We start from the raw sequence: 26,178 nt of genomic DNA on the forward strand, positions 1-26,178 counted from the left end.
TAATTGTCAACATTACAACAGCAAGATAACAACATCCAAGAAAATCACATTTTGCATGTCAGTGAAAAGTTTTAATTAAAAAAAATTATACTTTAAATGAGGGGAGTAGGTTAGTTGCTGTAGCTTAACTTTGATATACTTTGCATACCCAAGCTGTATAGTTCAGTGTGTTTTAGTTCAGTTAGCACAAAAATAAGGCGACCCACACATCTACTTTGTGACAGATTATCAGTAGAGCAGGTGTTTAAATTTGCTAATCAACCACAAGTGGTCAGGCAATTACTTTTTAATGATTGCAAAATAAACATCAAGCGTGAAAATTCAAAAAACAGAAATCTGTAGCGGATTAAAGGTTCTGTTTTGGTGTGTTTACATACTTTCTGTGTGGGAAGTGTTTGGTTTTTGAATGTAATCTTTGCCCTTTCTACTCCTGGAGCTCTTGTATGTTTGTTGCTGTGGCAACAGTTCTGTGTATCATATTAAACTGATATAGACTAATAAAGAGAATTGGTTTCAAGTTGTTCTCCTGGATTTCTACATCCCTGGACTAATTGCATCATTTGTTTGTAGAACGTGGCCATATTCACAGCAATCATAAAATAGGATGAAATATTATATAAAGCATAGGAGTCAAAGTTTGTTAACCATTTCTCCTACAGCAGCAATTAGGTAAAATTAAATGATTGGCTTTAAAAGAGAAATTTACTTAATCCTCTACTGCATCTTGACAGAACTGACAGAAACAAAGTTGTTTATATATCTATATCCAGAGAGAATACATAGTTTACATATCCAAACTAGGGGTTGAACGACTACATATTTTTTAAGGTCGACTACAACATGATGATAGTCGAGTCGATGTCGACTAGTCGCGGTGACGTCATAGTGACTTAAGCGCAAAAACCTTTCACAACTACTTGGAGGCTTTATCAGCTATTTTTACTGCAAATATTGACACCCCCTCCCAGGCATGTGCAGAGGGGGGACCTGGGGGGGCTTGAGCACCTGCCCTTTTTGCTCCTTGCCCCCAAGTGCCCTTTTGGTCCAATTTTAATTATTTAATTTTCCTTTTTTTTTTTTTGTATTATTTTCTAAGCCCTCTTCTGACACATAACATGTACTAAAATTATTATTATTTTTTGTACTACATAATAAGCCCTCCGGTCACCTTGTTACCTTTGACCTTTTACCCGTGACGCATGACGCAATGGGGTATATGCCACGGACTTCCGTTTTAGAACTTCCGCATTTTTTTTGCCACATAGAATGGTTCCGGTGCACAGGCAACAGTATGCTAATAGGCAACAGTATGTTAATAGGCAACAGTATGTTAATAGGTAACATTATGTTAACAGTGGCTCCTCAGTCCTGCAGGACTATTAATGATGCTTACAGAATTATTCAGACGTCCTGAAACGCTCCGACAACAACAAAGGATTTAAGATGGATGTGTCAAAACTTCACAATAACTTCGAAGGTGAGTTAATAAATCGTTTGTATTCATCATAATGCCTCATATGTCTGACGTAGCTAACAGGGACAAGCTTACAAAGGTGCTCTGTAAACGTTAAGTGTTTTGATTATCTGTGCAGTGTGCAATCTACATATAGATAGATAAAAATATAGATATAAACATATATAGATCTGTCCATATTGTGCCCAAGCTATCAGTCGAAGCTGAAGTTAGCTTCCGAATGTAGCATCTAATTCGGAAAATAGCTAAAGGGCGATTACACTTAATTTTTCACTATCTTGAGCTTTTTTAATGTGTTGTACTTTAAAAACTACAACACCTAGACATTTCAAACCTAACTAGATTATTCTGTACTAACAGCAGAATAAATAAAACATTTGTGAAACCTTATAATTGATTTGTGAAATTTGTAAAATGTCAATAGATTCCAGAACGCATTAGATCAGAATTATTAATTTGTGATTATTATTTTAACTTTCTGTTTTCATTTTTTTTTTTTTATCTTTATAATAGTTGGAGTTGGACAGGAGTTCAGTTTGATGGCTTCCTGGAGGGAGAGATTGGCTGAGCTAATGATGCCAACAACTTTTCTCCTGCTATTAATTTTTTTGCTTTTCTTTATATAAAGTATTTCTATCAGTTGCTCTTTTTCCATTTTGTATACAGTATTTGCTTTATTTTTTTTTTTGACCTTAATGCTTACCTGGTCAGGTGAGGTGGAAATGTACATCCTCTTGATTACTGACAAATGTCAGAACCACATGTACTGAGCTGGTTACAGCAGATCAATCTGAATCTTAATTTCTCATTAAAACGACTTATTGTAATTTTAAGACATTGTTATAAAATTTCATCTTTATTCTGCTGTAATGATGACTACATTCTTGCAATTAAAAGTTCTTATATCCTGACCTTAATGCTCCCTTATACAACTCACAGAGCAGATGATTGAAATAAAAGCATTTTTAAAAAGTATTTTCTGTGATTTTATAATAGAAATTGAGGACGAGAGAAATCGATTAAAATCAAATCTGATATGAAAAGAAATCTTGTATCATCCAGCCTTATTCAGCATATTAAATTATATGACTAACAACATATTACTTAATATTCACATTTCTTTGCTGGTATAACCTAAATGTGTTGCATTTTAACATCTAACTTGAATTCTTGATCTACATGCTTGATATAATGTAAACACAGAGAAATGGGGAAAAAAGGTTTGTGAAATGTAGAGTATTCAGTTTTATTGTAGGAACAAACAGGATAGCAAAATGAACAGTGAATATATAATATACTTCCTAGCAGCTAATCAGACATCAGACTTGTTTTGCCTTTACTGGTGATGAAAACTCGTCACTCTGGAGGAGAGGAAGTCCGGCTCAGCCCCGTCCAGGATGACTGCAGGGTCAGGGTAGCCAACAAAGTCTGCAGGTAGAGTTTTGCATATCTGGTGCTCTGGGTTCTAGATCATAGTTTAACTAAGTACTGTAAATAAAAAGTTAGTCCACGTTGTGATGATCCGGCAGACCGTGGACTGATGGACGCCGTACCGGTCAGCTGGTCCAGGTGCTTGGATCCAGTGGAAAGGTAATCAGCACAGCGATCATGGCTCAGAAACATCACGAGGTGTTACGATGCAAACCTGAAAAATTAAAACTAATAAGTGTCCACATTTAGCTGCACAACGTAATCAAAACGAATAAATCCTCAGCTCTTTTTGAGAGTTTTGCTTGAAAATCAATGGACAATATCTCAGAAAATTAAATGTTTTAGTGAAATAGTTCTGGTATCACAAAGAAACTGAAAAAAATGTTTCAGAGGTGCAACAACACTGACGTTACTGAGCAAGAGTGAATTAAAATACTACTTAGAAAATGCATGTTAAAATCTGAATACTCTTTTGAAAGTGTGCAGCTGAAATTAATTTAAACTACTAGCAGGCAAAGCACCGTGTTCACCTAATACCTGCACCAACAATAATACAAAAAATAATTCATATAAGAGGCATTAGTTTATAAAAGTCGAGGCAAACCTAAATTTACCATTTTAAAAACAATGTAGTGGGAGGGATGTAACTTCATAACCTCATTTTCTAAGCAGAATCTCAGAGAGAGAAAAAATAAATTACGTTGTGTAAAGCAAAAACAGATTATAGCAGTCAAGTGGAAAAATTCACTCTAACGTGGATTATAATTATGAAACAACAAAGGTAGATGTTATATTTTTGGGATTCGGGAAAGACGTGATTTGTACCATTTGTTCTGTGGGTCGGTGCCACTTAAACGGCTGTAAATCGAAAGTTTTGGACCTTAATCTGACTGACTAGTTCGGGCTGAAGCGTTGCTGCTCTCGGTTGTTCTTAAATTACCTGCTCGGTGTCGCTTCGACTGCATGTTAAATGTATTTTATATAATTGTCACATAAAAAAAGCTAAGGAGTTGCCTAAAAATAATTTCATACTCCGTATAACACAAACACACATCAACACACGTATTGACTCACCTTGTGCCGAATCGCTGCCTCTGTTCTCAGCCTGTTCCCGTTGCAGTGGATTTCCTCCGGCATTATTTTCCTCCAACAAATTATTCCAGTGAACGAACCACGTACAGATTCCTTTTAACCTCCGTCTTCCCATTTCTGACGCTGGATCTTCAATATCCTCAAGCTTTGAAATAGCAGGCAGCTACAAACCTGGTGTTAGCTGTAGTGGCTAAGTTTTGGGTTTTGGCTACAGTCCGCCGTCGGATGGTACCGGCTAATTACTGGACACAACGACACACCACAAAACTCGATTGTTGTACCAGTGGCTCACAGATATTTTAAGTTTTACGTCTTTTTCATGGTACAGATCTTGCTGCTTTGGGTAAAAACAATAGGAGCAAGCAGGACCCGGAACCAATCTATGTGGCATAAATTCAAACGGAAATACGTCACCACCTCTCGTGGCATATACCCCATTGCCTCTGCGTAGTGAGATAAGGCAGCTAACTGCGGAGCTCAACGTAGCGAACGTTCCAGATTACAGAACAGTTTTTGGTGAATTAAAAAAAAAATCGTTTTTGGTGAATAAAGTGGAGTAGACTTGCTGCTTGTCAGATGACAGAAAACGTTGAAGTATTGTTTCTGCTTCAGCTCGGAGTCGCGGTTTAAGCAGAGAGGTAATGAAATACAACAGACACTGACAGGCCTCTGCGTCTGCCTTTGTCTGAAGAACTACTGAGGGGAGGAGACAACCAGGTGAGGAGAAACTGTTCTTATCTATCGATTCACTATTTTTATCAGACAGACATTAGGCTGTTGTTGTTGTTGTGCTATTAGCTAGCTGCTAGCTAACGACTTTGCTAGCAACGCTAGATATCTAAAAGCTTCTCCCCTGTATCTTTAATGATATCAGTCATTCTTCAGTATCGCTTATGCAATGGGGCACGTCGCCCGTCCAAAACCTGTCATCTCCATAATGGATATATGTCGGATCTTCTAATTTCCTTTGCTGCATAATGTACATTTCATTTATTCTACCTTTAGGTAAATGTATCTTGAAGGAGAATAGCTCTTAAATAAAAGTCCAATAAGGATATTAATTTAGAATTAAAAATAACTCACCCTGAATTACCATGATAGATATAATGAATGTAATAAAAGTGACATTAATGAAGGGGAAAAACTCAACCCAGACATTAAGTTGGGTTGAGTTGAGCTGTATATTTTTGGAGCTCCCTACAAATGATTCACTCCTAATTGTTACTGGGGAAATATGTCATTTATTGTAAGAGAAATTTTTTTTCCCAATTATTCAATGGGGGAAATAAACCGAACCTCAGTTAAGTAAAATAAAATTATAATCAAAACTTTTGGAATTGTAATAATTTCTTTTCTAAATAACAAATCGTTTTGTTTTAAAAACATTTTTTAATTAAATAACAATTTTTTGTCTTGTGAACTTAAAAAGTTATTTTCCAAACACACATCAGAAATCTTTTGTTGTGATTTTAGTCTCTGCTCACGACTCGTGAGAATCACAAGCAAAACTTTGAGTCAAACAAAAACTTAGAATATTAAGAAAAGATTTCTGACATGCACAAATAAGTTTGTTTTGCAAAAAAAAAAAATTCACTTCATGAGACAAATGTGTGATTTAAATGTTTTAAAAAGTTTTTTTTAAGCAAAACTCAGTAGGCTTTTCTCATGGTGACATTCATTAACAATTCAATATTTGCTTTTGTTTTTCTCTTTTTTCTGCAGTTCCATGTTAAAGTTTGCTGCAGCTCTGCTTTCCTGAATGGACCGTCTTCATCTCCACTGCAGCAAACAAGCAGCTCTGTTTTATAGATTACAGTCACTAAAAGGTTGCTTTGTACCCTTGTTTATATTTTAATAGTGTAATTCTGTAAAGATAAAATATGTCTGGTGGTCCAGCTCTGATTTACATATCTTGCTAAATTGCGGGTTTGAATATTGCAAAACCTTCCTATAACAAAATAGACCTGCAGAAAGAAATTACTAATAAAATATCTTACATAGGCATAGTGTTATGCTCTATATGGAGATGTTCGTTAGCTTTGATTGTGTATCTCACAATTTTGTAATTTATCATTGTTTATTAAACTCTGAAAGCTGCTTGTTAATATTCTGTCCTAGAATGAGGTTAGATGGGCCCTTTTTTTGTTGTTGAGCACCTGCCCCTTTAGTGGTCTCTGCACGGCCCTGCCCCCTCCCCTTCTCCCGCTTTTACTAAGTCTATTATGCAGAATTAAAAGCAATAAATACATCATTCTTCGTGAGCAGCGGTGAAAAGTTCGTTGCACAAAGTCGGATTTGACTTTTTTTTTTTCCAAACACCGGCTGATACTGATGATCTCTGGATAGCTACTCGTATAGGAGTCAAATTATCACACTGACCACAATGGCGCTTTTGAAACATCACAAACCAAACTTATTATGAACGGATCCCGTTTGGTTACAGTTGAATTCAACGAAGCCAACTGCTGCTGAGGGGAGGGGTGAGGGAAAAGGGAAGGAGGGCTGAATTAGATGAAGTCGGGCAGTGATGATGGTGATGGTGGGCCTGCAAGTGAAGACTCAAGTGGGGATTTGTCTTCAGGGATAAACACATCTTGAGTATATCCCGGCTCACTTAGGATCCCCAAGAGTCAGAAATTAAATGCTGCTGAGGAGAGAGTGAGCTTGGAATAAATCTTTAAGGTTGTTACGAATGTACAAATGGTAGGCTTTCGAGGACCAGCGACCCAGGATTTGGATCGTGTGGTCTGGCCCTGACTAGATGCGGACGAGGCTGCGCCGATGCGGAATGAATGGGCGGAGTAATGATTGGGTGAAATGCCTGATAACGATAAGACCTGGCGGAAATGACAGGAGAACCAGAAGCGAGAAGCTTGTTTTCCTGGTTCAGAAATGAAGAGAGGATCATGAGGAGAAGCGTTAGCGGCGAATCGGGACTGGACATAATTGAAAATGGGCTCGTACGGGTTGAGGGAGGAATCGAGGCGGAAAAGATAGATGGGACAAGAGACGGCGAGCTGATCGGTCTTACTTTTCCGCAGAGTAAAAATCGTGGTGTCGTGGCTGAGAATGGAAATATCTGAAAGGCAAGGATGAATGAGAGGATTATGGATGGAGGAAGTTGGAGCGAATACAGAACAGCGGAGGAAGCCGAAAAAAAGCTAGTAGGAACATGGACTCCAGGATCCTGTCAACGAAATTAGAGGAGTAACCGGAACGCAGAGTGGAAATGCATTTGCGTAGGAGGTCGGTCGTGAGGGGGAGACGTGGAATGACGCTGTTTGGTTCTTGCTTCTTGCAGCCTTTGATGAGCATGTTCACATGGCAGAGAGAGATGGAGGGACAGTTGACTCCTGCAGAAAGCTTAAAGAAGAAATTGATGCCTGCTAGATAGGACTGGATAGTGGAGGTATGGATCTTAAGGACTAATCGGGAGTACGTAATGAAGAGGCAGAGGGTGGAAACGTCTAGGGAAGGAAAAGGGAGATTATAAGTGGCGTGGAAAGATTTAAATCGGTTCCAGCCGGTCAAATATACGGAAAGTGAGCGAGGAGCTAGGCTGCTGAGGATTAATTCTTGAGAAGCTCGGTGGAGATCAGGTAATGGAGGGCTCAGTTGAATATGGTTGAAGAAAATGGAGGGACCGGCATGGAACGTGCTTCTGCATCTGTGGCCAAGAGTCTGAATTTCTGGAAGGAAAAACGAGAGAGCGTCAGCGATGCGGTTTTTTGATCCGGGAATATGAGCGGCTTGAATGAGAAACTGATGTTGGGCAGAAACTAAGGTAAGTCTGCGCATGAACTGCATGATTTCGGAGGAGCGAGAGCGGCCTTTATTGATGATTTCTACTACTGCCGTGCTGTCTGAATGAATGAGGATGGATTTTTTTAGACCATTCGTGACCCCAAAGGATCGCAGCGAAGATGATGGAGTAAAGTTCGAAGAGAGTGGAAGAAGGAGAGCCCGAGGCGTTCTGGAGAGACATAAACTCGAGCGGCCATGTGTCGGCGAACCATTTTCCTTTGTAATAACCGGCGAAACCGATTGAGGGAGCTGCATCGGTAAAGAGTTGGATGTCTTCAGGGTAGGTGAGGAAATCGTTGTAGAAGAAAGAAATTCCGTTCCAGGATGAAAGAAAGTAGTGCCACAAACGCATTTCTAATTTGCAGGAGTAATTGATAGCGAGAGAACCGTGAAGGGAGGGAATGCTGGCCGCTTTAGACTGGAGGTGAGAGATTAAGGATTTTCCCTGCGGAACGATGCGAATAGCGTAGTTTAGATGGCCGAGGAGAGAGAGCAGCTCTTGTTTATAACATTTGTCGGCGAGTAAGAAATTAGACAGAATTAAGGTGATTCGGTTGATCTTTTCGGGTGATGGGGAAGCTTGGAAAGATAAAGAGTCCAGAGTGATGCCTAGGAACTCTAAAGAGGTGCGTGGACCGACGGTTTTCTCCTCTGAGAGGGAAATTCCCAGCTGGGAAAAGGCTTGAGTTAGGGCGTTAAGACCGGAACGAGGAGGGGAAGACGGAGGAGTGACTACCAGGAAGTCATCCAGAAGATGTATGACGTAGGGGAGTTTATAGGTATTGGTAAGGATCCAGCAGGGGGCTTCGGACAGGCAATCGAAAATTTTGGGGCTGCTACATCACCCAAACGTGAGGCGGACGGCGAAGTAAAAGGCGCCTTTCCGAACTACGCCAAAGAAGCGCCAGAAGTCGGGGTGAATAGGTAGAACTTTGAAAACGCTGGTGATGTCGGCTTTGGAGAGCCAGGCACCGCGACCCGCTAATCAAATGAGTTTAATGGTGTGATCTATGGTTGCGTATTGATACTGGGAACGAGAGATGTGAGGGGCTGAAAGATCTATGATTAGCCTTTTCTTTTTTTTTTACCTGAATATTTGCAAGTGGCGATGCCAGTGGGGCTGACGTGGAAAGTAGGGAAAGGTGACCTAGAAAAGGGGCCTATAACGAACCCTTTTTGAACTTCTTTGGTGAAGAGAGAGTCGACTGTGTCGGGATCTGAGAGAGCGGATTGAAGATTGTGACATTGGTAGGTGGAATCTGTAATAATTTCTATGCCGGGGTGGAAACCGTGAGTGAAGCTGTTAATGAGAAAGTTAACAAAATCCCTGTCTGGGTGATGCTTGAGAGCGGTTTCGAGAGCTTTCACCTGTACAAAAAGCGCAAGGAAGAGGGCGAGAGCGGAGAGGGATGATAGATGTACAGGCTGTGGCTGGGTGAGATGGAGCACCGCAAAGATTGCAGGAGAGAGAAGCCCGGGCGGTGAAAATGCGGCAGTGTAATTCGGAATCAAGAGAACCCCGGTAAGTGCCTAGGTTGAACTGTTGCAAGCGACCTGCTGCTTGGTTGGCGAAGAGAATGTGATATTAATAAAACCCGGTGCCCCCGAACTGTAGGGCCATGTCAAGAACTAAGAAGAGATAGTAGTCGAATTAGGCTCTGCAGTCTGGAAAGATTGCGCAAATGGTGTCTCTGAAAAGAGAAAAAGCGAGAGCAAATGCGATGGGTGTGAGGTCTTTGGAATGGGAACTTAAAGAATTGCTAAATTGCATGGGACCTTGGTTTGTATTGATATCTCTAGGTTGACTAGAACAGATCAGAGAAGGTTGAAGGAGAAGTGCTAGATCGACATAATTACCATTCAGGACTTGCTGGCGAAAAGAAGGAGAAATGGGTGAGGGCCGTGGTACGTTATTGGATGACTGAGCTGGAGGAACTGCTGTGGCGAGATTAAAATTATGATTAACGTTAGGGAGAGTGTTAGAAGGGGGGAGAGGTAGGGGCATGGTATTTGAGAGAGAGGGAATGGAAGGAAAAAGGTTAGAGGGGAGTGGAGAGGGGAATGAGGAAGAAAATCCTGCTGCCCTATACTGAGCTGGGTTTGCCGCGGCTTGAGAAGAACCAGAGATCGTGGCGTTTATGGAAGTGGGGAGAGCTGAGGAGGAGAAGGGGGGGTGGAGAGAAGAATGAGATGGTGGGATTTGAGGAGTCTGTGAAGACAGCGAAGCGATAGCCGAAGATAGCATCTGAGAGAGGTCGGCTAGGCATGGTGCGTTTGGTGGAGGATGTAATACGACCTGGCTCCCGCGAGGGGGAGCTGTTGCCGGGTGCGAGGACTTCGAAGGCGTGGGCCGGATGACGTCTGAGGTGACGAAGGAGGAAGAGAATGCTGGAGAAAAACCTGGAAGTCCGGGGTATTCGGATGACGGCGGGCCTGACGTTTGCTGCGGACCTGAGGAGGAGAGCAATTGAAAGAGCCTCAATTTGTTGTCGGAGCGACTAAAGGGGATTCCTTTTTCTTTTAATGAGCGGTGGAGGCGGGCGATGGTCCAGCCTTTGAGGAGCTGGCGAGTTAGGACGCCTGGAGAGGGTCGCGGAGAAGAAGCCAGGTTGGTATTCTGGAACTGCAGATTCCTCGTCAATGGCGGAATGGCGTCTGGGACTGGCAGAACGAAGTCGACGACTGGGCCCGCGGCTTGTCCCTCGGCCTCGGGGTGATGTGACGTCGGTGGATGGACCGTGGTTGGACGAGGTGCTGCTGACGGCGAGGAGTGGAGCTGGGTTTGAGGGTTGAAGATCAAGGAGCGGAGGCGTTTGGAGCCGGAGGCTTGTTTTGTGGCTTGGGGAGGAGAGGTTGAAGCAGCTGGAGACAGATCGAAGAGGTCATCCGAGTCGGAGTGGTCGGGCTGGAGAGAAAGAGCGTCTTCCATTGTGAGTAGAACTTTTTTGTTGACAAGCAACGTAGTCGGTCGACAAACTATGTAACAGGCGTGGAACAGCTCTCGAGCGGGGTATATATGGGCTGTTTAGGAAATTGGAGGTGTGGTTTGAGGCGTGGTCCTGCTCCTGAACCTAAATTAACAAGTTAACTCCATTTGTGTAGCTTTGGTTTCTGAGATATTAAAAATTATAATTTTGTCCGATGACGTCACGGTCACCCACCGCAGTGAAGATGGTTCGAGCTCTGCGGAGTAAGCGTCGTTTAGCTCAAGGTTGATCTGATTTATGAACACTAATGTCGGCCAACGGTTCTCCACTGCTCCCGGCGTCACTTAGGAACTATCAACAAATTACCGAAACAAACATTCCAACCAAACAACAATCAAACAAATTTTAAAGTCATATACATTATTTTCAATAATTTTAATATGAAATAATATAGTATTTTCCTCAATAGCTTCCAGGTCATGTGAAGTATTGACTCAAAATCACTTTGAAATAATTATACTAGTCTGCACAGATGAGGCACAGTCATTTGTTTTCCATTTGAATCCTTTTGTATTTTTTAGCATTTTCTTTGTCAAAATTTAAGATGTTTTTGTAATAGCTTCCAAGACATGTGTCCTATTTATTCAAAACCACTTTGAAATTGTTTTACAAATCATTAGAGATGAGGCACTCTCATTTTTTCCACATTTTAGATCTTTTTCAATTTTTTACATATTTTAAATCTACAAATTAAAAAATATGATTGGTGTTTAATAGCTTAAATTTCATGTCATCCACCGACGAAGAATAAAAAGGGTTAAATGGAATGAAAATGAATGTGCACCACCTATAGGTGGTAGTATAATTTCACATTGACTTTGAGTTAATAAGACCCAGTTAACTCATGGGTCTCATGACCCATAAGCTAATGAAGAAAAATCAATCAATTATTAAATCAATCAATCAATCAATCATCTTCCCTTTGTCCGCAGTCAGGTTGCTGGGTCAGCAGAGGCCCAGACTTCCCTCTCCCAGCCACTTATTCCAACTCCTCCAGGGGAATCCCAAGGCGTTCTCAGGCCAGCCATGAAACATAGTCCCTCCAGCGTGTCCTGGGTCTTCCTGTGGGCCTCCTCCTGGTAGGAGGTGCCCAAAAGACCTCACTAGGGAGGCGTTAAGGAGGCATCCTAATCTGATGCCTGACCCACCTCAGCTGGCTCCTCTCGAAGTGAAAAATCAGCGGCTCTACTCTCCCTCCTGGATGACTGAGCTTCTCATCCTATCACTAAGGGAGAGCCCAGACACCTTATGGAAAAAAATAATTTTGGCCGCTTGTGTTTGTGATTTTGTTCTTTCAGTCAAGACCCTTAAACCTATGCCATAGAAGAAGGTAGGGACGTAGATCGACTGGCAAATAGAGACCTTTCCTTTTTGATCCAGCTGTCTCTTCACCACGACAGACTGGTGAAGAGACAGTCTGTCGTGCGCCAATCCGTCTATTGATCTCGTGTTCCATTTTTCCATCATTCTTAATGTTATGGATTCTGTATTTCCTCCATCACTTTTAGCCTCTTTCATCTGCTTAACATGCTGCAGCATACATCACCATGTTTATATGTGACTGCTCGCAGTCATAAACAGACTGAAACTGATTAGACTACCCTTTGTGATTTTGAGTCAATACTTCACATGACCTGGAAGCTATTGAGGAAAATACTATATTATTTCATATTAAAATTAATGAAAATAATGTATATGACTTTAAAATTTGTTTGATTGTTGTTTGGTTGGAATGTTTGTTTCGGTAATTTGTTGATAGTTCCTAAGTGAACCTTCGGGCGATGCGGCCGGGAGCAGTGGAGAACCGCTGGTCGACATTAGTGTTCATAAATCAGATCAACCTTAAGCTAAACGGTGCTTACTCCACGGAGCTCGAACCATCTTCACTGCGGTGGGTGACCGTGACGTCATCGGACAAAATTATAATGTTTAATATCTCAGAAACCAAAGCTACACAAACGACAATTTTAACTTCACAAACCTGCACAAACGGTGCACTAACAAAGTAGCCCACTTTGGTTTGTTTTGGAGCAAGATGGGGTGATGGTGAACTCTGGATGACCTAAAAAATCATTTTTAATATCTCCTACACCAAAATTGCACAAACGAAAATTTTAACGGCACAAACCTGCACAAACAGAGCACTAACAATTCAGACTATTTGCTGAAATTTTTGATGTGGGTGGGGTGTCAGCTTCACGCACATCCCGGCGTCTTCTTGCCGCTCCGCCCCGCCCACGTGGCAAAATACGCGCGTGGTTGTGATGAGCACGCGCACGCTCCCTACGCGAGAAAGCACGCGCGTAGGGAACTACGGACACCGTGAAAGCTCAAACAACATGTTTCGGTAAAGTTGTGACTGTTCACGTTTTGTGGGAAACAAATTATAATAATAATAATAACAATAAAAAAATAATAGTAATGATTAATACATATATGTCACATATAATTATTATAAATGTATATATGTTTAATTATATATACACATATATATATATATATATATATATATATATATATATATATATATAAAGCCGGTCAGACCTGGCAGGCCCAAACGTGTAGTGAGGGTCTGCAGGGAACGTCTGGTGGAGTCCCCTGTGAGACATTGAGTCTGAGTGGACCACGTTCCGAACCTCCATTGCCGAGGCGGCTTATCGGAGCTGCGGCCGCAAGGTTGTTGGTGCCTGTCGCGGCGGCAACCCTCGAACCCATTGGTGGACACCTTCGGTGAGGGATGCTGTCAAGCTGAAGAAGGAGTCCTATCGGGCCTTTTTGGCCTGTGGGACTCCAGAAACAGCTGATGGGTATTGGCGGGCGAAACGGCATGTGGCTCGAGTTGTCGCTGAGGCAAAAACTCGGGCGTGGGAGGAGTTTGGAGAGGCCATGGAGACAGACTTGCATACGGCTTTGAGGCGATTCTGGTCCACCATCCGGCGTCTCAGGAGGGGGAAGCAGTGCAGCACCAACATTGTTTATCGTGGGGATGGTGTGCTGCTGACCTCAACTCGGGACATTGTAGGCTGGTGGGCGGAATACGTCGAAGACCTCCTCAATCCCACCAACATGCCTTCTGTTGAGGAAGCTGAGCCTGGGGACTCTGGGTTGGGCTCTCCAGTCTCTGGGGACGAGGTCGCCGAGGTGGTCAAAAATCTCCTCGGTGGCAGGGCCCCGGGGGTGGATGAGATCTGCCCAGAGTTCCTTAAGGCTCTGGATGTTGCAGGGTTGTGTTGTCTCACGCGACTCTGCAATATCGCATGGACATCGGGGGCAGTTCCACTGGATTGGCAGACTGGGGTGGTGGTCCCCCTTTTTTTAAAAAGGGGGACCACCACCCCAATTACAGGGGGGTCACACTCTTAAGCCTCCCTGGTAAGGTCTATTCAGGGGTCCTGGAGAGGAGGGTCCGTCGGATAGTCGAACGTCGGATTCAGGAAGAGCAGTGTGGTTTTCGTCCTGGTCGTGGAACACTGGACCAGCTCTACACCCTCAGCAGGGTCCTGGAGGGTGCATGGGAGTTCGCCCAACCAGTCTACATGTGTTTTGTGGACTTGGAGAAGGCGTTCGACCGTGTCACTCGGGAGGCCTTGTGGGGGGGTACTCCAGGAGTATGGGGTACCAGGCCCTTTGATACGGGCTGTCAGGTCCCTGTATGACCAGTGTCAGAGACTGGTCCGCATTGCCGGCAGTAAGTTGGGCCCGTTTCCGGTGAGAGTTGGACTCCGCCAAGGCTGCCCTTTGTCACCGATTCTGTTCATTACTTTTATGGACAGAATTTCTAGGCTCAGCCAAGGTGTTGAGGGGATCCGTTTTAGTGACCTTAGGATTGCATCTCTGCTTTTTGCAGATGATGTGGTCCTGTTGGCTTCATCGGAACATGATCTGCAGCTCTCACTGGAGCGGTTCGCAGCCGAGAGCGAAGGGCCGGGATGAGGCTCAGTGCCTCCAAATCCGAGGCCATGGTCTTGAGCCGGAAAAGGGTAGAGTGCCTTCTCCGGGTCAGGGAGGTCGTCCTGCCTCAAGTGGAGGAGTTTAAGTATCTGGGGATCTTGTTCACGAATGAGGGAAGAAGGGAGCGAGAGATCGACAGGCGGATTGGGGCAGCGTCTGCCGTGAAGTGGGCGTTGCACCGGTTCGTCGTGGTGAAGAGAGAGCTGAGCCAAAAACGAAAACGATTTACCGGTCGATCTACGTTCCCACCCTCATCAATGGTCATGAGCTTTGGGTCATGAACGAAAGAACGAGATCACGGGTACAAGCGGCCGTAATGGGTTTCCTCCGCATTGTACCTGGGCTCTCCCTTAGAGATAGGGTGAGAAGCTCGGTCATCCGGGAGGGATTCAGAGTAGACCCGCTGCTCCTCCACGTCGAGAGGAGCCAGTTGAGGCTCGGGCATCTGGTCAGGATGCATCCCGGATGCCTCCCTGGTGAGGTGTTCTGGGCACGTACCACCGGGAGGAGGCCTCTGGGAAGACACGCTGGAGGGACTATGTCTCTCGGCTGGCCTGGGAACGCCTTGGGATTCCTCTGGAGGAGCTGGAAGAAGTGGCTGGGGAGAGGGAAGTCTGGGCCTCCCTTCTGAAGCTGCTGCCCCTGCGACCCGACCCCAGATAAACGGGAAAAAATGGATGGATGGATGGAACAGTGCAATGCATTTTAATGCTCAAAATTACCCATCAGATACCGTTCCCCTTGTTTTGCAGTGAGGGAACCGTATCTGATGGCCAGTGGCGCAACTACACATTATTCAGGTGGGTGCAAAAACATAGATCGGCGTCCCCCCCCAGCAACGATACGTGAAGGGTAAAACTACATTTACCTCGTTATGTGCGTGAGGTGAAGGAGCGTAAGGCGCGCTGAAGTGTATGGGAGAACATCATCGGCGAGCCGCCCCCTCCAGACGTGGTTTTGGCGCCCCCTCTGGTGCTGCACCCCTATGCGTTGCATACCCTGCATACCCACTTTTTGCGCCACTGCTGATGGCCATATTTCACCCATCAGATACAGTTCCCCTTGTTTTACAGTGGGGGAACGGTTTCTGATGGGTGGTTTTACCATAGAGGGAACGGTATCTGATGGGTGAAATATGGCCATCAGATAGGGTTCCCCCCACTGTAAAACAAGGGGAATGGTATCTGATGGGTGGTTTTAACATAGGGGAAACGGTATCTGATGGGTGGTTTTAACATAGGGGGAATGGTATCTGATGGTTGGTTTTAACATAGGGGGAACGGTATCTGGTGGGTGGTTTTAACATAGGGGGAACGGTATCTGATGGGTGGTTTTAACATAGGGGAAACGGTATTTGATGGGTGAATTATGGCCATCAGATAGGGTTCCCCCACTGTAAAACAAGGGGAACGGTATCTGATGGGTGAAATATGGCCATAATATAGGGTTCCCCCACTGTGAAACAAGGTGAATGATATCTGATGGGTTGTTTAGCATATATATGCTAAACATATATATGCTATGTTTAGCATATGTATGCTAAACATATATATACATTTATAATAATTATACTATATATGTGACAGATATGTATTTATCATTACTATTATTTTGTATTATTACTATTCTCATTATTAATATTATTATTAGTAGTAGTATAGTATTATTACTATTAGTTTCCCGCAAAAACGTGAAGAAAGTGTGACAACTTTGCCGAAACATGTTGTTTGAGCTTTCACGATGTCCGTAGTTCTTCAGACAAGCGCGCCGAACAAGCACGTGCTTTCTCAGTGCTCATCACGAGCACGCGCGTATTTTGCCTCGTGGGGCGGAGCGGCAAGAAGACGCCGGGGGAACCGTATCTGATGGGGAAACGCGGATTGACGTAACACCGCGCTAACCACCGCGCCGCCCAACGCCCCTATTGCGGGAGCCTATGCTGTAATTTACAGTTTCTCTTTGTTAAATTATTTACATTTTTATACAATTTGAGCTTTCTGACGAACTCACCTAGTCCACCTTCTTTCATTTCCTTGGAAAAATCTGTTTTGTCATGTGATTGCGACTAGTCGACTGGCCCAGATAAAAGTCATTGCAGAGAAAAGAATCAACTAGTCGACTAATTGGTGCAACCCCTAATCCAAACATCGGCACTTTTCACATATGATCATCCATATGGGGACTATGACTATTCTTTGTGACAGATTACTGCTCATCCTGAATTGGAACTGTATATGCTTTTGTGGACATGACTGCATATAATGGCGTCCACCGTCCCCAGGTGCATGTCATTAGCCGAGGTGGCTAATAGACGATGTCCAGTGCATATTGATGGTCACTCTATATCTCCACTGCCCCATCTAGCCCCAAACAAAGTCCCACTGAAAATCTTGATGAGCTGAGACACAGATGTGAGTTGCAGTGGCGTTTTCTGATATGGACAATCACCCAAGGCAGCGTCGTGTTGGGGGGACAACATGAGATGAATTTTGCAACTGTTTTCAAATGTAGGCAAGCATTGAGCAAATATACACACTAATTCTATAAAAGAGAATATGACTTAAAAATTGATTTTTTAGTAATTCCATCACAAAGTGACAGATGTTATAGCCTCGTGACTACCAGCTGTTCATTTTTGTCCTCTGTAGAGGACATTTCTAAACTTGAATATCTCCCACCCCCTGCATTCTACTGAATTAATTCCTTTTGGTATCTGGAGAGGACATTTAGGGCTTTTCAACGATGCCACATGTGAAGGGGTGGGGCTTTTGTACCTTCCTTTTTCTCATTCATAAAAATGACGTTCATCAGTAGAAGCACATTTTATGGGGAGAGACAAAGTAAGTGCATAAAACTTTTCATTGTGCAAATTTTGGTTTAAAATTTTGTTGGCAAATTCTAAATAAGTCTCTTAGCAGCATATTAGAACATTCTATGAATTATTTTGACTATTTTATCGTAGTATTTAAAAGTTGAAAAATTGTCCTCTGTAGTGGACATTCGTAATTATTTTTCTGTTTTTTCTGTATCCATCCACCCATTCATCCATCCATCCACCCACCCACTCATTCATCCATACATCCACCCACTCATCCATCCATCCATCCACCCACCCACTCATTCATCCATACATCCACCCACTCGTTCATCCATCCACCCACTCATTCATCCATCCATCCATACATCCATCCACTCATTCATCCATCCACCCACTCATTCATCCATCCATCCACTCATTCATCCATCCACCCACCCATCCATCCATCCTCCTACCCATCCATCTATCCACCCACGCATCCATCCATCCATACATCCACCCACTCATTCATCGTCCATCCATCCATCCATTCATTTTCTATACACCCTTGTCCCTTAGTGGGGTTGGGAGGGTTGCTGGTGCCTATCTCCAGCTAACGTTCTGGGCAAGAGGCAGGGTACACCCTGGACAGGTCACCAGTCTATCGCAGGGCAAGACAGGACAAACAACCATGCGCACTCACACCTAGGGAGAATTTGGAGAGCCCAATTAACCTGACAGTCATGTTTTTGGACTGTGGGAGGAAACCGGAGTACCCGGAGAAAACCCACCATTCACAGGGAGAACATGCAAACTCCATGCAGAAAGACCGGGGCCGGGAATCAAACCCAGAATCTTTGTGCTGCAAGGCACAAAGATTCTCTGTGCTCTTGTTTTGTCAATGTGAAATTCATTCTTATGTTGATGTTTGGATATTTTCTTTGGGACAAACTGGTTGCCATCAAGGTTCAATTTCAAATGTATGGGGTTCTGATGTCCACTGTAGTGGACACATCATATTTCAAAAATAAAAACTTTTTTTCCCAAAAAAATGTTTTCAGTATTCTAATTACCTTACAAAGATTGTGGAATTAAAAAAAATGGTGATTGGACAATATTTTTTCCCTGGTAGTCAGGATAAATTGGATGACTTATGTTTGAACATCTTTACATTTCTTAGAATGCTTTACGCCTGCTAAAATGTTTCTATTTTGAAAAAGCATTATTTATCTGATAAGCTTCATCAGGATGTAAATCCTGAGTTATTGAATAAGGCTGTACTCACATTTAAGTCTTGGCCTCATTCTTAACACCCCCCACCCCCACCCATTCTTCCTCACAATGCGTCCCCACCAATTTTCAACACAAAGTTACACCTCACTTTACATGAACATGTCTTGTTCATGTGGATTGAATGTTGGAGAGGATGCCAAACTCTGTAGCTGCACTCTGTTTTATTAGTTAAAGTGAGTCTGTTCCCTCACCTAAATAGTCTCTTCCTTCTGGAGATACATAGAGGTGTAGTGAGCACTGTGCTAGGAAGTAGTGATGGGAAAGAGATGGACTCATTGGGTCTTTATAGACCTGCCTCTTATCTCAGGCCACACTGCCAAACATCATGCCACATTTGCTTTTAGTTTCACATTTCTTTTACTTGAAAGATCAGCCCTGCAGGACTTTGAAGGAAAACATTTCTCCTTCATGCAGGCTTGGCTTTCAACAAAGAAAGGATTTGATAATGGTAGTATCTACTTTCTTGACTACTCATATGTTCCATGTTTAAAATTCAATCCTTTTCCATCCATTTGGCATATCAGTGTTCAAAAGTCAACATCCTCTTTTCTTACGCCCTATCCATCATTCAGACTTAATCTAGTTCAAATATGAACTCTTCGCATGGCCTCCTGTACCTTCTGAGAATTTTCAAGTGTCAGTCCTCTCTCCTTTTGACCCAGTTCCACCTTTACCTAAAGTCTCTTTGCTCATTTAATTTCAGTGCATATCTGTCCCCGAATGCCTTCACTCTCCATCTGGTATCCATTTGTTTCAGAAAAGCACTAAACAGTATGTTATTCAAGAAACAGGGCGTTGGCGTTCCATGATTTCTGCTGTTTTTTCCAGCTCAGATGATGCAGCAAAGCAGAGCAACTCCTAACGGATTTAATGAGTTCACTGCAAGGCTTGTCTCTATGGAGTTGTTGAAATTATTGGTGAGATCAGAGAGCAAGAAAATTTGAAAGGAATGACATAAATTTGCTTAGTTTCATGATGCACTGATTTATTATGAAGTGTTTCTTTTTACAACAGAAAGCATGACAAAAGATGGTGTAATAATGGTGTACCACCATTATTTGTGGGAGTTAGGGACAAATAGCTTAAATCTGTAAATATTTGGTACTCCTTCTAGAAATATTTTTCTATCATATTTTAATCATTCAAACTAGCTTTGTAGTCAATGTGACCTAACCCGCGACAAAAACAGTACCAAGACTTTTAGGGGCAGAGATCAAGACCGAGGTAGGGCGAAACCAGGTCAAGACAAAAAACAGCTCCCCTAAAATGTTGGTACAGAGGCAGATTGCCAACTTTACATAGCTTACTTTACTAGCACCACTTATACATAGCTTGCTTGCTTGGAGTTGAATTGGTTCATTTTACATCCAATGAAAGCAAGCAGGCAAATAAATAATTTGGACAATATTCTTGCAAATAAGTGATATTTCCCTTATTGTGGAATTGATTGGTCTTGAAAATGTCAGAAACTGAGACAAGACAAAGTACACATGCGATCGAGACCAAAAACGGTCTCCAGTAATACAGCAGTAGTTCAAACATCAAACCTACCTTAATATCCAATAATACACACATTGAAAACCATCTTAGCACTATAGCAGAAGCTAACATCCACGCTCCTTATAATCTCTGCTCTTAGAAGAACAATCGGTGTCTAGGAAATCAAATGCCGCTCTTTGATTGCTTGCTTTTTAAATGTCAGCCAGTGTCAAGTAACATCGTGTCCAAGTATTTCAACTTCCCAATTTGCATTTTCTTTGGAATAATTATTCTAGGTATGCTTGATGACAGAGGTCGCACTAGACTTTTATATTATGTGTCATTTGACCGACAGCATTAAAAAAAATCAGTCATGTACTATTTTTACCCATCAAATTACAATCATATTAATAGCTATTTAGCTGTATTTATATGTGATTTTGTTAATTTTCACCTAGTTGAACCATGAATCCAGTTCCCATTCCACATAAAGCAGATAAATGCATCTACATTTTTCTCCGTAGTGACTCAAACCACTGACTGTGGCCCCAATAATAAATGAAATTAAGCGACTCCACTTAAATTACCAGCACTTCACCCGCTGTGGTCTGAACGCACAGGCTCACAAATTCTTCCTGGTTGCATCTGCAGAGAAATCTACGCTGGTTCATCGGTCAGTTGGATCTGTCTGATCCAAACCGAACAATTGAACTCTGCAAGTTTTTTACCATATGCAGTCCAGATGTGCGATTTTATGAGGATTTATTTATTTTTTTGCGTGGTTTCACTTCCCCGAAACCGACATGTTACGACTGCTGCGCTCCTCCTGAGCGCCGCTCTTCTGGACACAGAAGGGCAACGTCTTCCAGCTCCTTTTGTTAAAGCTGCAGGATGAGTTAAGTTTAATTCTTCGCAGCGGTGGAGCCGCGTCCGCATTAAGTGTGCAGCGCACTGCACATGTTATGGTCTAATTAACTTCTGCACTTCATTTATTTCCTGACAGTAAACTGCCGGTTCCTCTGTTTAGACTATAAATAGATTAACACAACTTTGCATTCTCTTTAGTTTTCTATGGTCTTTTAATGGAGACTGGAATTAAACGCGCCATTTCAATCAAAGGTTTGCAATGTGCTTCTGAACCAGATGCGCTCCAAAGCGTCCTGTCCATAACTCTTGAACAGTCTATAGTATCTGCCCATCATGTGAACCAGTCAAGGGTGTTAATTATAACCTGTCAAATGACGGAGGGGCTTTAAATTTTCCTGTCGTTTAAAAAAGAAAACGGTCAAATACTGAAAATATTCCATTTACATGACCTCTGCTTGACGAAGAAAATCTGTGAATAGACAAATTCACTGCAGCATGAGTCTGTCTCTGTGCAAACAGAGCAGAGATATTGGGTGATCGTCTGTCTAATGAGAGGACACTGTGGGTCAGCAGAATCAGATGCAGATCATGAGATGTTAGAAATTCTACTCAAAAGCCATATTTCTATTTGAAGTATTGGATTTTCACAAGAACTATTGGAATTGTTACTAAAAGGAGCTTGTATACAGAAATTCAACAAACATATCACCACATTTAAGGGATAAAACACTTACAGCAATTCATAAAGCCATAATTCAGTTTGTACAATGTTCATCCATCATTGTAGTGGTTTGGCTCATCCACAAAACAAGACAGGTCCAAGCAGCAACAAAATATCAGGTCTCATTATATCATGTTCATCAAGGCTGATCTTCTCTCCAGTCATGATTTTCACCAGTCAGGAAAAGGGCAACTAACATCTCTGCAGACCCCACACATCCTGGACACAGCAGTTTATAATTTTAGCTCCAGAACACCTAGCAGTCAGAGTACATACGTACGCACGCATGGACACACATAGCATAACATAACATAACATAACATAACATAACATAACATAACATAGAACCCAGTGGAGCACTGAGAGGTTAAAAAAATATCTCCAAGTCTGAATATAACTGACAAATCTGTCATATCCATAGCAATTCTGACCCCTGACGCAATATTATTCCCATTAGTTCCAGCACATGACAACCCTGCGTTAAACATACAAGTCATAAGAAATGGAGGGTCACAGAAAGGTCATTGAGATGATCTACGAAGGACCTTGCTGGAAAGTTTGAACATTTAGTTGCATTCATGCAGCCAAAGGAAGTTTTTACTTTCTTGCTTCTGCTATCATTACACTGGTACATTGCTGTCTTTGTTGTACAATAGCTCCACCTTGTGACTGATAAGACACATTGATCAAATCTAGTGTTGTTTCCATGAGTTTGCTTTGGTAACCGAAAGAAATCCATTTCAAATAGCACGGTGCACCTCACCTGGGCAATCAAAGATAACACCTTGATATCTATAAATTGGAATTTAGAAAAAAAGAGTATTGTACAAGTTAGGAGAGAAATCTTAATTAGTACAGTAGCATTCCATTTGTGATTCCTCTGAATATCCTTCAGCACCAGTCTAACGTCATTTTTTTGGTCAACAGGCTGGAGAGAAGCATTACCACCCCACATGTGCCCGATGCGCTCGCTGTGAGCAGATGTTTGGAGAAGGAGAAGAAATGTATCTGCAAGGTGAGGGCGGCTGTCAGATGCTGGACTCATATTTTTGTATCAGTTTTTATCATTTTATTTCCTTCTTCTTCCCACAAACAGTAAAACACAGTTGTCAGCGATTTTAAGGAATCTGCCATTATAGAGACTATTCTTCCGGGGGTCCACACCACCAACATAACAAAAGAAAAAAAAAGAAGAACCTTAAAACCTCAGAACAATATAGACAGAGGGAGTCATCTTCTCTGAAGTGCCTGCTGGCATAGCTGCTGAAGTTCTGTCTAGTCTGACCCAGCTGGTTTTATTTATCTAAACAACTAAGTCACTGCTGATTTTCCACGTATTCCTGCCCTTTTAAACTGGCACTTAGAAAACTATTCGTACCTTTCTAAAGCATCTGTTGCTTTTTGAGATCAGTAAATCCATGTCACCAGGTTGAGACAAGTTCCACTTTAGTGACTTTTTGACTCTTCAAATCAGACAGTAATCAGTGAGGTTAATGATTCTGCACTTAATATCTGGTTAGCAAGGGAGTATTAATAGTTTTGCATAGGGTCACATTGGTCTATGTGGTTTTTATCCTTTAGTAGTGAATTAAATTGTCAATTGAAAACTGATTTTTGTATAACACAACCTGAAAAAATAATAATAAAGTAATAAATGATAAAGTACATGATAAAGTAATAAATACCCACTTTATCATGTAGCACGTTTGAACAAAAGAACAGTATTAGGGAGGGTGTCATTTACAACACATAAATTCAACAAATAAATATGAGCTGTTGTTTGAATCAGAATCAAACTCTGAAAACATTTTAGACTAAATGAAATGTGTAACAGTTGCTGGGTTTATCTACTTTTGTCTTCAGGATCATCTATCTGGCATCCCCCATGCAGACAAGCTGCCAAGCAGGAGGAGAAAAGCAAGGTGGGTTAAAGACACCTGCAGCTGAAGGAGATGGAGCATAAACTCTCAGAAAAAACAATTTCTAGTTGTAGAATCAAAGGTTTAAACTAAGGTTTAAGAAAGAAATGTTGGATTCCCCTGCGACAGTCTGGCGACCTGTCCAGGGTGACCCCGTCTCTCGCCCGGAACGTTAGCTGGAGATAGGGACCAGCACCTCCCGTCCCCACTAAGGGACAAGGGTGTTAGAAAATGGATGGATGGATGTTGGATTCCCTTTAGTGCATTTCTATTACATGTAGTAGCAAAACTAGGCTGTTTTAAATGGCATAAAAATATCTGCTGAACATCTCTACGTTTTACCCTCAGACATTGGAAATCCAATGGAAATGTCTGCTGTTTTCTTTTAAGTTATTAGGTAGCAAAAGAAAATATTTCTCAAGGCTCTTTACGCCAAAAAAATTACATACATTTAAATTTGACTGTGATATTAGCAGAATAGACCCTCCAAAACATAGCTGCACACTGCAATAGGATTCTGAAGCCATTGTAGATACAAGGAAATAACACAAACTGGAAACATACACTTTAAAAGTCTATTTGAGCTGTTGTTCATTTTATGGACTTACTTACATTAATCTCACTTAATTATTTTGATTTAGTGATGACAACTTACTTTTTTGTGTTCAGTTAGCTTCAGAAGTTACAAATCTTTACATTTTACTTTGAGTTTACTCAAAACAATTTACTCAATGCCAGCTGAATCAATTTATCCAACTCAATATATTATAATCATCTAACTCATTTAATTAAGATTTTAAAACGGAATTCATTAGGTATGTTTAAAATGCCAAATTTAAGTCAGTCTTACTCAAATCATTTAGTTTACATCAAATAAAAAGGGAAACTAATAAATGATCTCTTTTTTACCAGGGTTTTTTGGCTCAGGTGGCCTTTATTTAAGAGTAGTTAGACGGGAAAGTGGGTCATGACAGAGAGGGAAGACATGCAGCAAATTGGTCAACAGGCTGGAATTGAACCTGTGACGGCCGCGTCCAGGACTAAAGTCTCCTTATGGGGGTTGTCCTCTACCCTTACGCCACAAAAGCAGGTACAGGATCTGTTTGCTGAAGCTTCTGTCATGACATTAGACATCGGGTATGAACTCGGCATTGAACTTAATTTTTTCATATACACCTTTTATAGAATTCTCTAAAAATACATTGTTAGAGTACTTTTTAAAAATATTCTCTAAAAAGTGTATTTTTAGAGTACACTTCTTAGTGTGCACTTCCAAAAGTGTATTTGAAATAATTAAGTTCAATGCTGTGTTCATATCCTACGTCTGATGTCATGACAGAAGCTTCAGCAAACAGATCCTGTACCTGCTATGGTGGCGTAAGGGTAGAGGACAACCCCCATAAGGAGACTTTAGTCCTGGACGCGGCCGTCACAGGTTCAATTCCAGCCTGTTGACCTTTGCTGAGTAAGACTGACTTAAATTTGTAATTTTAAACACACTTAATGAATTCAGTTAAAAACACTTACATTGAGTTGGGTGAGCTTATTGAATTGAATTAAATGGTAATATATTGAGTTGGATAAACTTCATAAATTGTGTCAGATTTTTTTAGATTACGGTATGTCTCTCATAGTGAACATGCACCTAAGATGAAAATTTCAGACCCCTCCATGATTTCTAAGTGGGAGAACTTGGAAAGTCGCAGGGTGTTCAAATACTTATTTTCCTCACAAGTTTAAGAGATTGTAAAAAAAAAAAAAAAAAAAAAAAAAAAAAAGCATAAATTTAAACTAAGACGTTTTTTGACAGTGGAAAGTCACATTTGCAGCAAAAAAAACAAAAACAAAGGTCCTGTAAGGTTGTAATAAATGTAGGAGATGTTCATCTGGATCTAAAGTGTAAGTTGAAGACTCAGGGTATTTTCTTATATCATAACAACACCTCTCAGGTGCAGACTTGCCGTGGAATGGGATCCAGAATACATACCTGAGACAGAGAGGAAGAAGCTGCAACATGATTGTATCAGATCTGCACCCAGGAGATGTTCTGGTGAAGAAATGAGCCCAGATCTACATCTTGCCATTTGAGATATATTCAGAAGTGTATCCCCTGATTCTACCACCTCAATCTTATTTTGTTGCAAATTATTTTCAAAGGTCTGAGTTTTTTGACTCCTTGGTGGCCATTTTGTTTCTTTAATCTACACTGACCCTAATACTCCATCATAGTTTTAGCACAACTTACTGATAATTACAAACTGTAAGTGTCTATCGTCTAAAGGTATCAGTAGTTGAGTTTGGTCAGTGACTCTGATAAAGATCCTTTAAAAAGGCATTGACTGGGACTCTGAGCTGAGAATCAC

At 41.8% G+C, this 26,178-nt stretch overlaps 1 protein-coding gene across 17 annotated transcripts in view; it reads left to right on the top strand.

Moving 5' to 3' along the window:
* ablim2 (actin binding LIM protein family, member 2) overlaps window positions 1-26,178 on the top strand; it is a 148,657-nt gene that overhangs the window by 64,166 nt on the left and 58,313 nt on the right. For all 17 annotated transcript variants that reach the window (XR_014084617.1, XR_014084616.1, XR_014084615.1 and 14 more), the window contains 2 exons: window positions 22,824-22,911; window positions 23,760-23,818. Coding sequence is in view for 14 of the 17 variants with exons in the window: in XM_081599318.1 (XP_081455444.1) it covers window positions 22,824-22,911; window positions 23,760-23,818 (147 nt within the window). In the remaining 3 variants the exon portion in view is untranslated. The remainder of the gene's footprint in view (window positions 1-22,823; window positions 22,912-23,759; window positions 23,819-26,178) is intronic.

Source organism: Poecilia reticulata, chromosome 18 (assembly GCF_904066995.2).
Source record: "Poecilia reticulata chromosome 18, P_reticulata-male-v2, whole genome shotgun sequence".
In the NCBI taxonomy this organism is placed as follows: domain Eukaryota; kingdom Metazoa; phylum Chordata; class Actinopteri; order Cyprinodontiformes; family Poeciliidae; genus Poecilia; species Poecilia reticulata.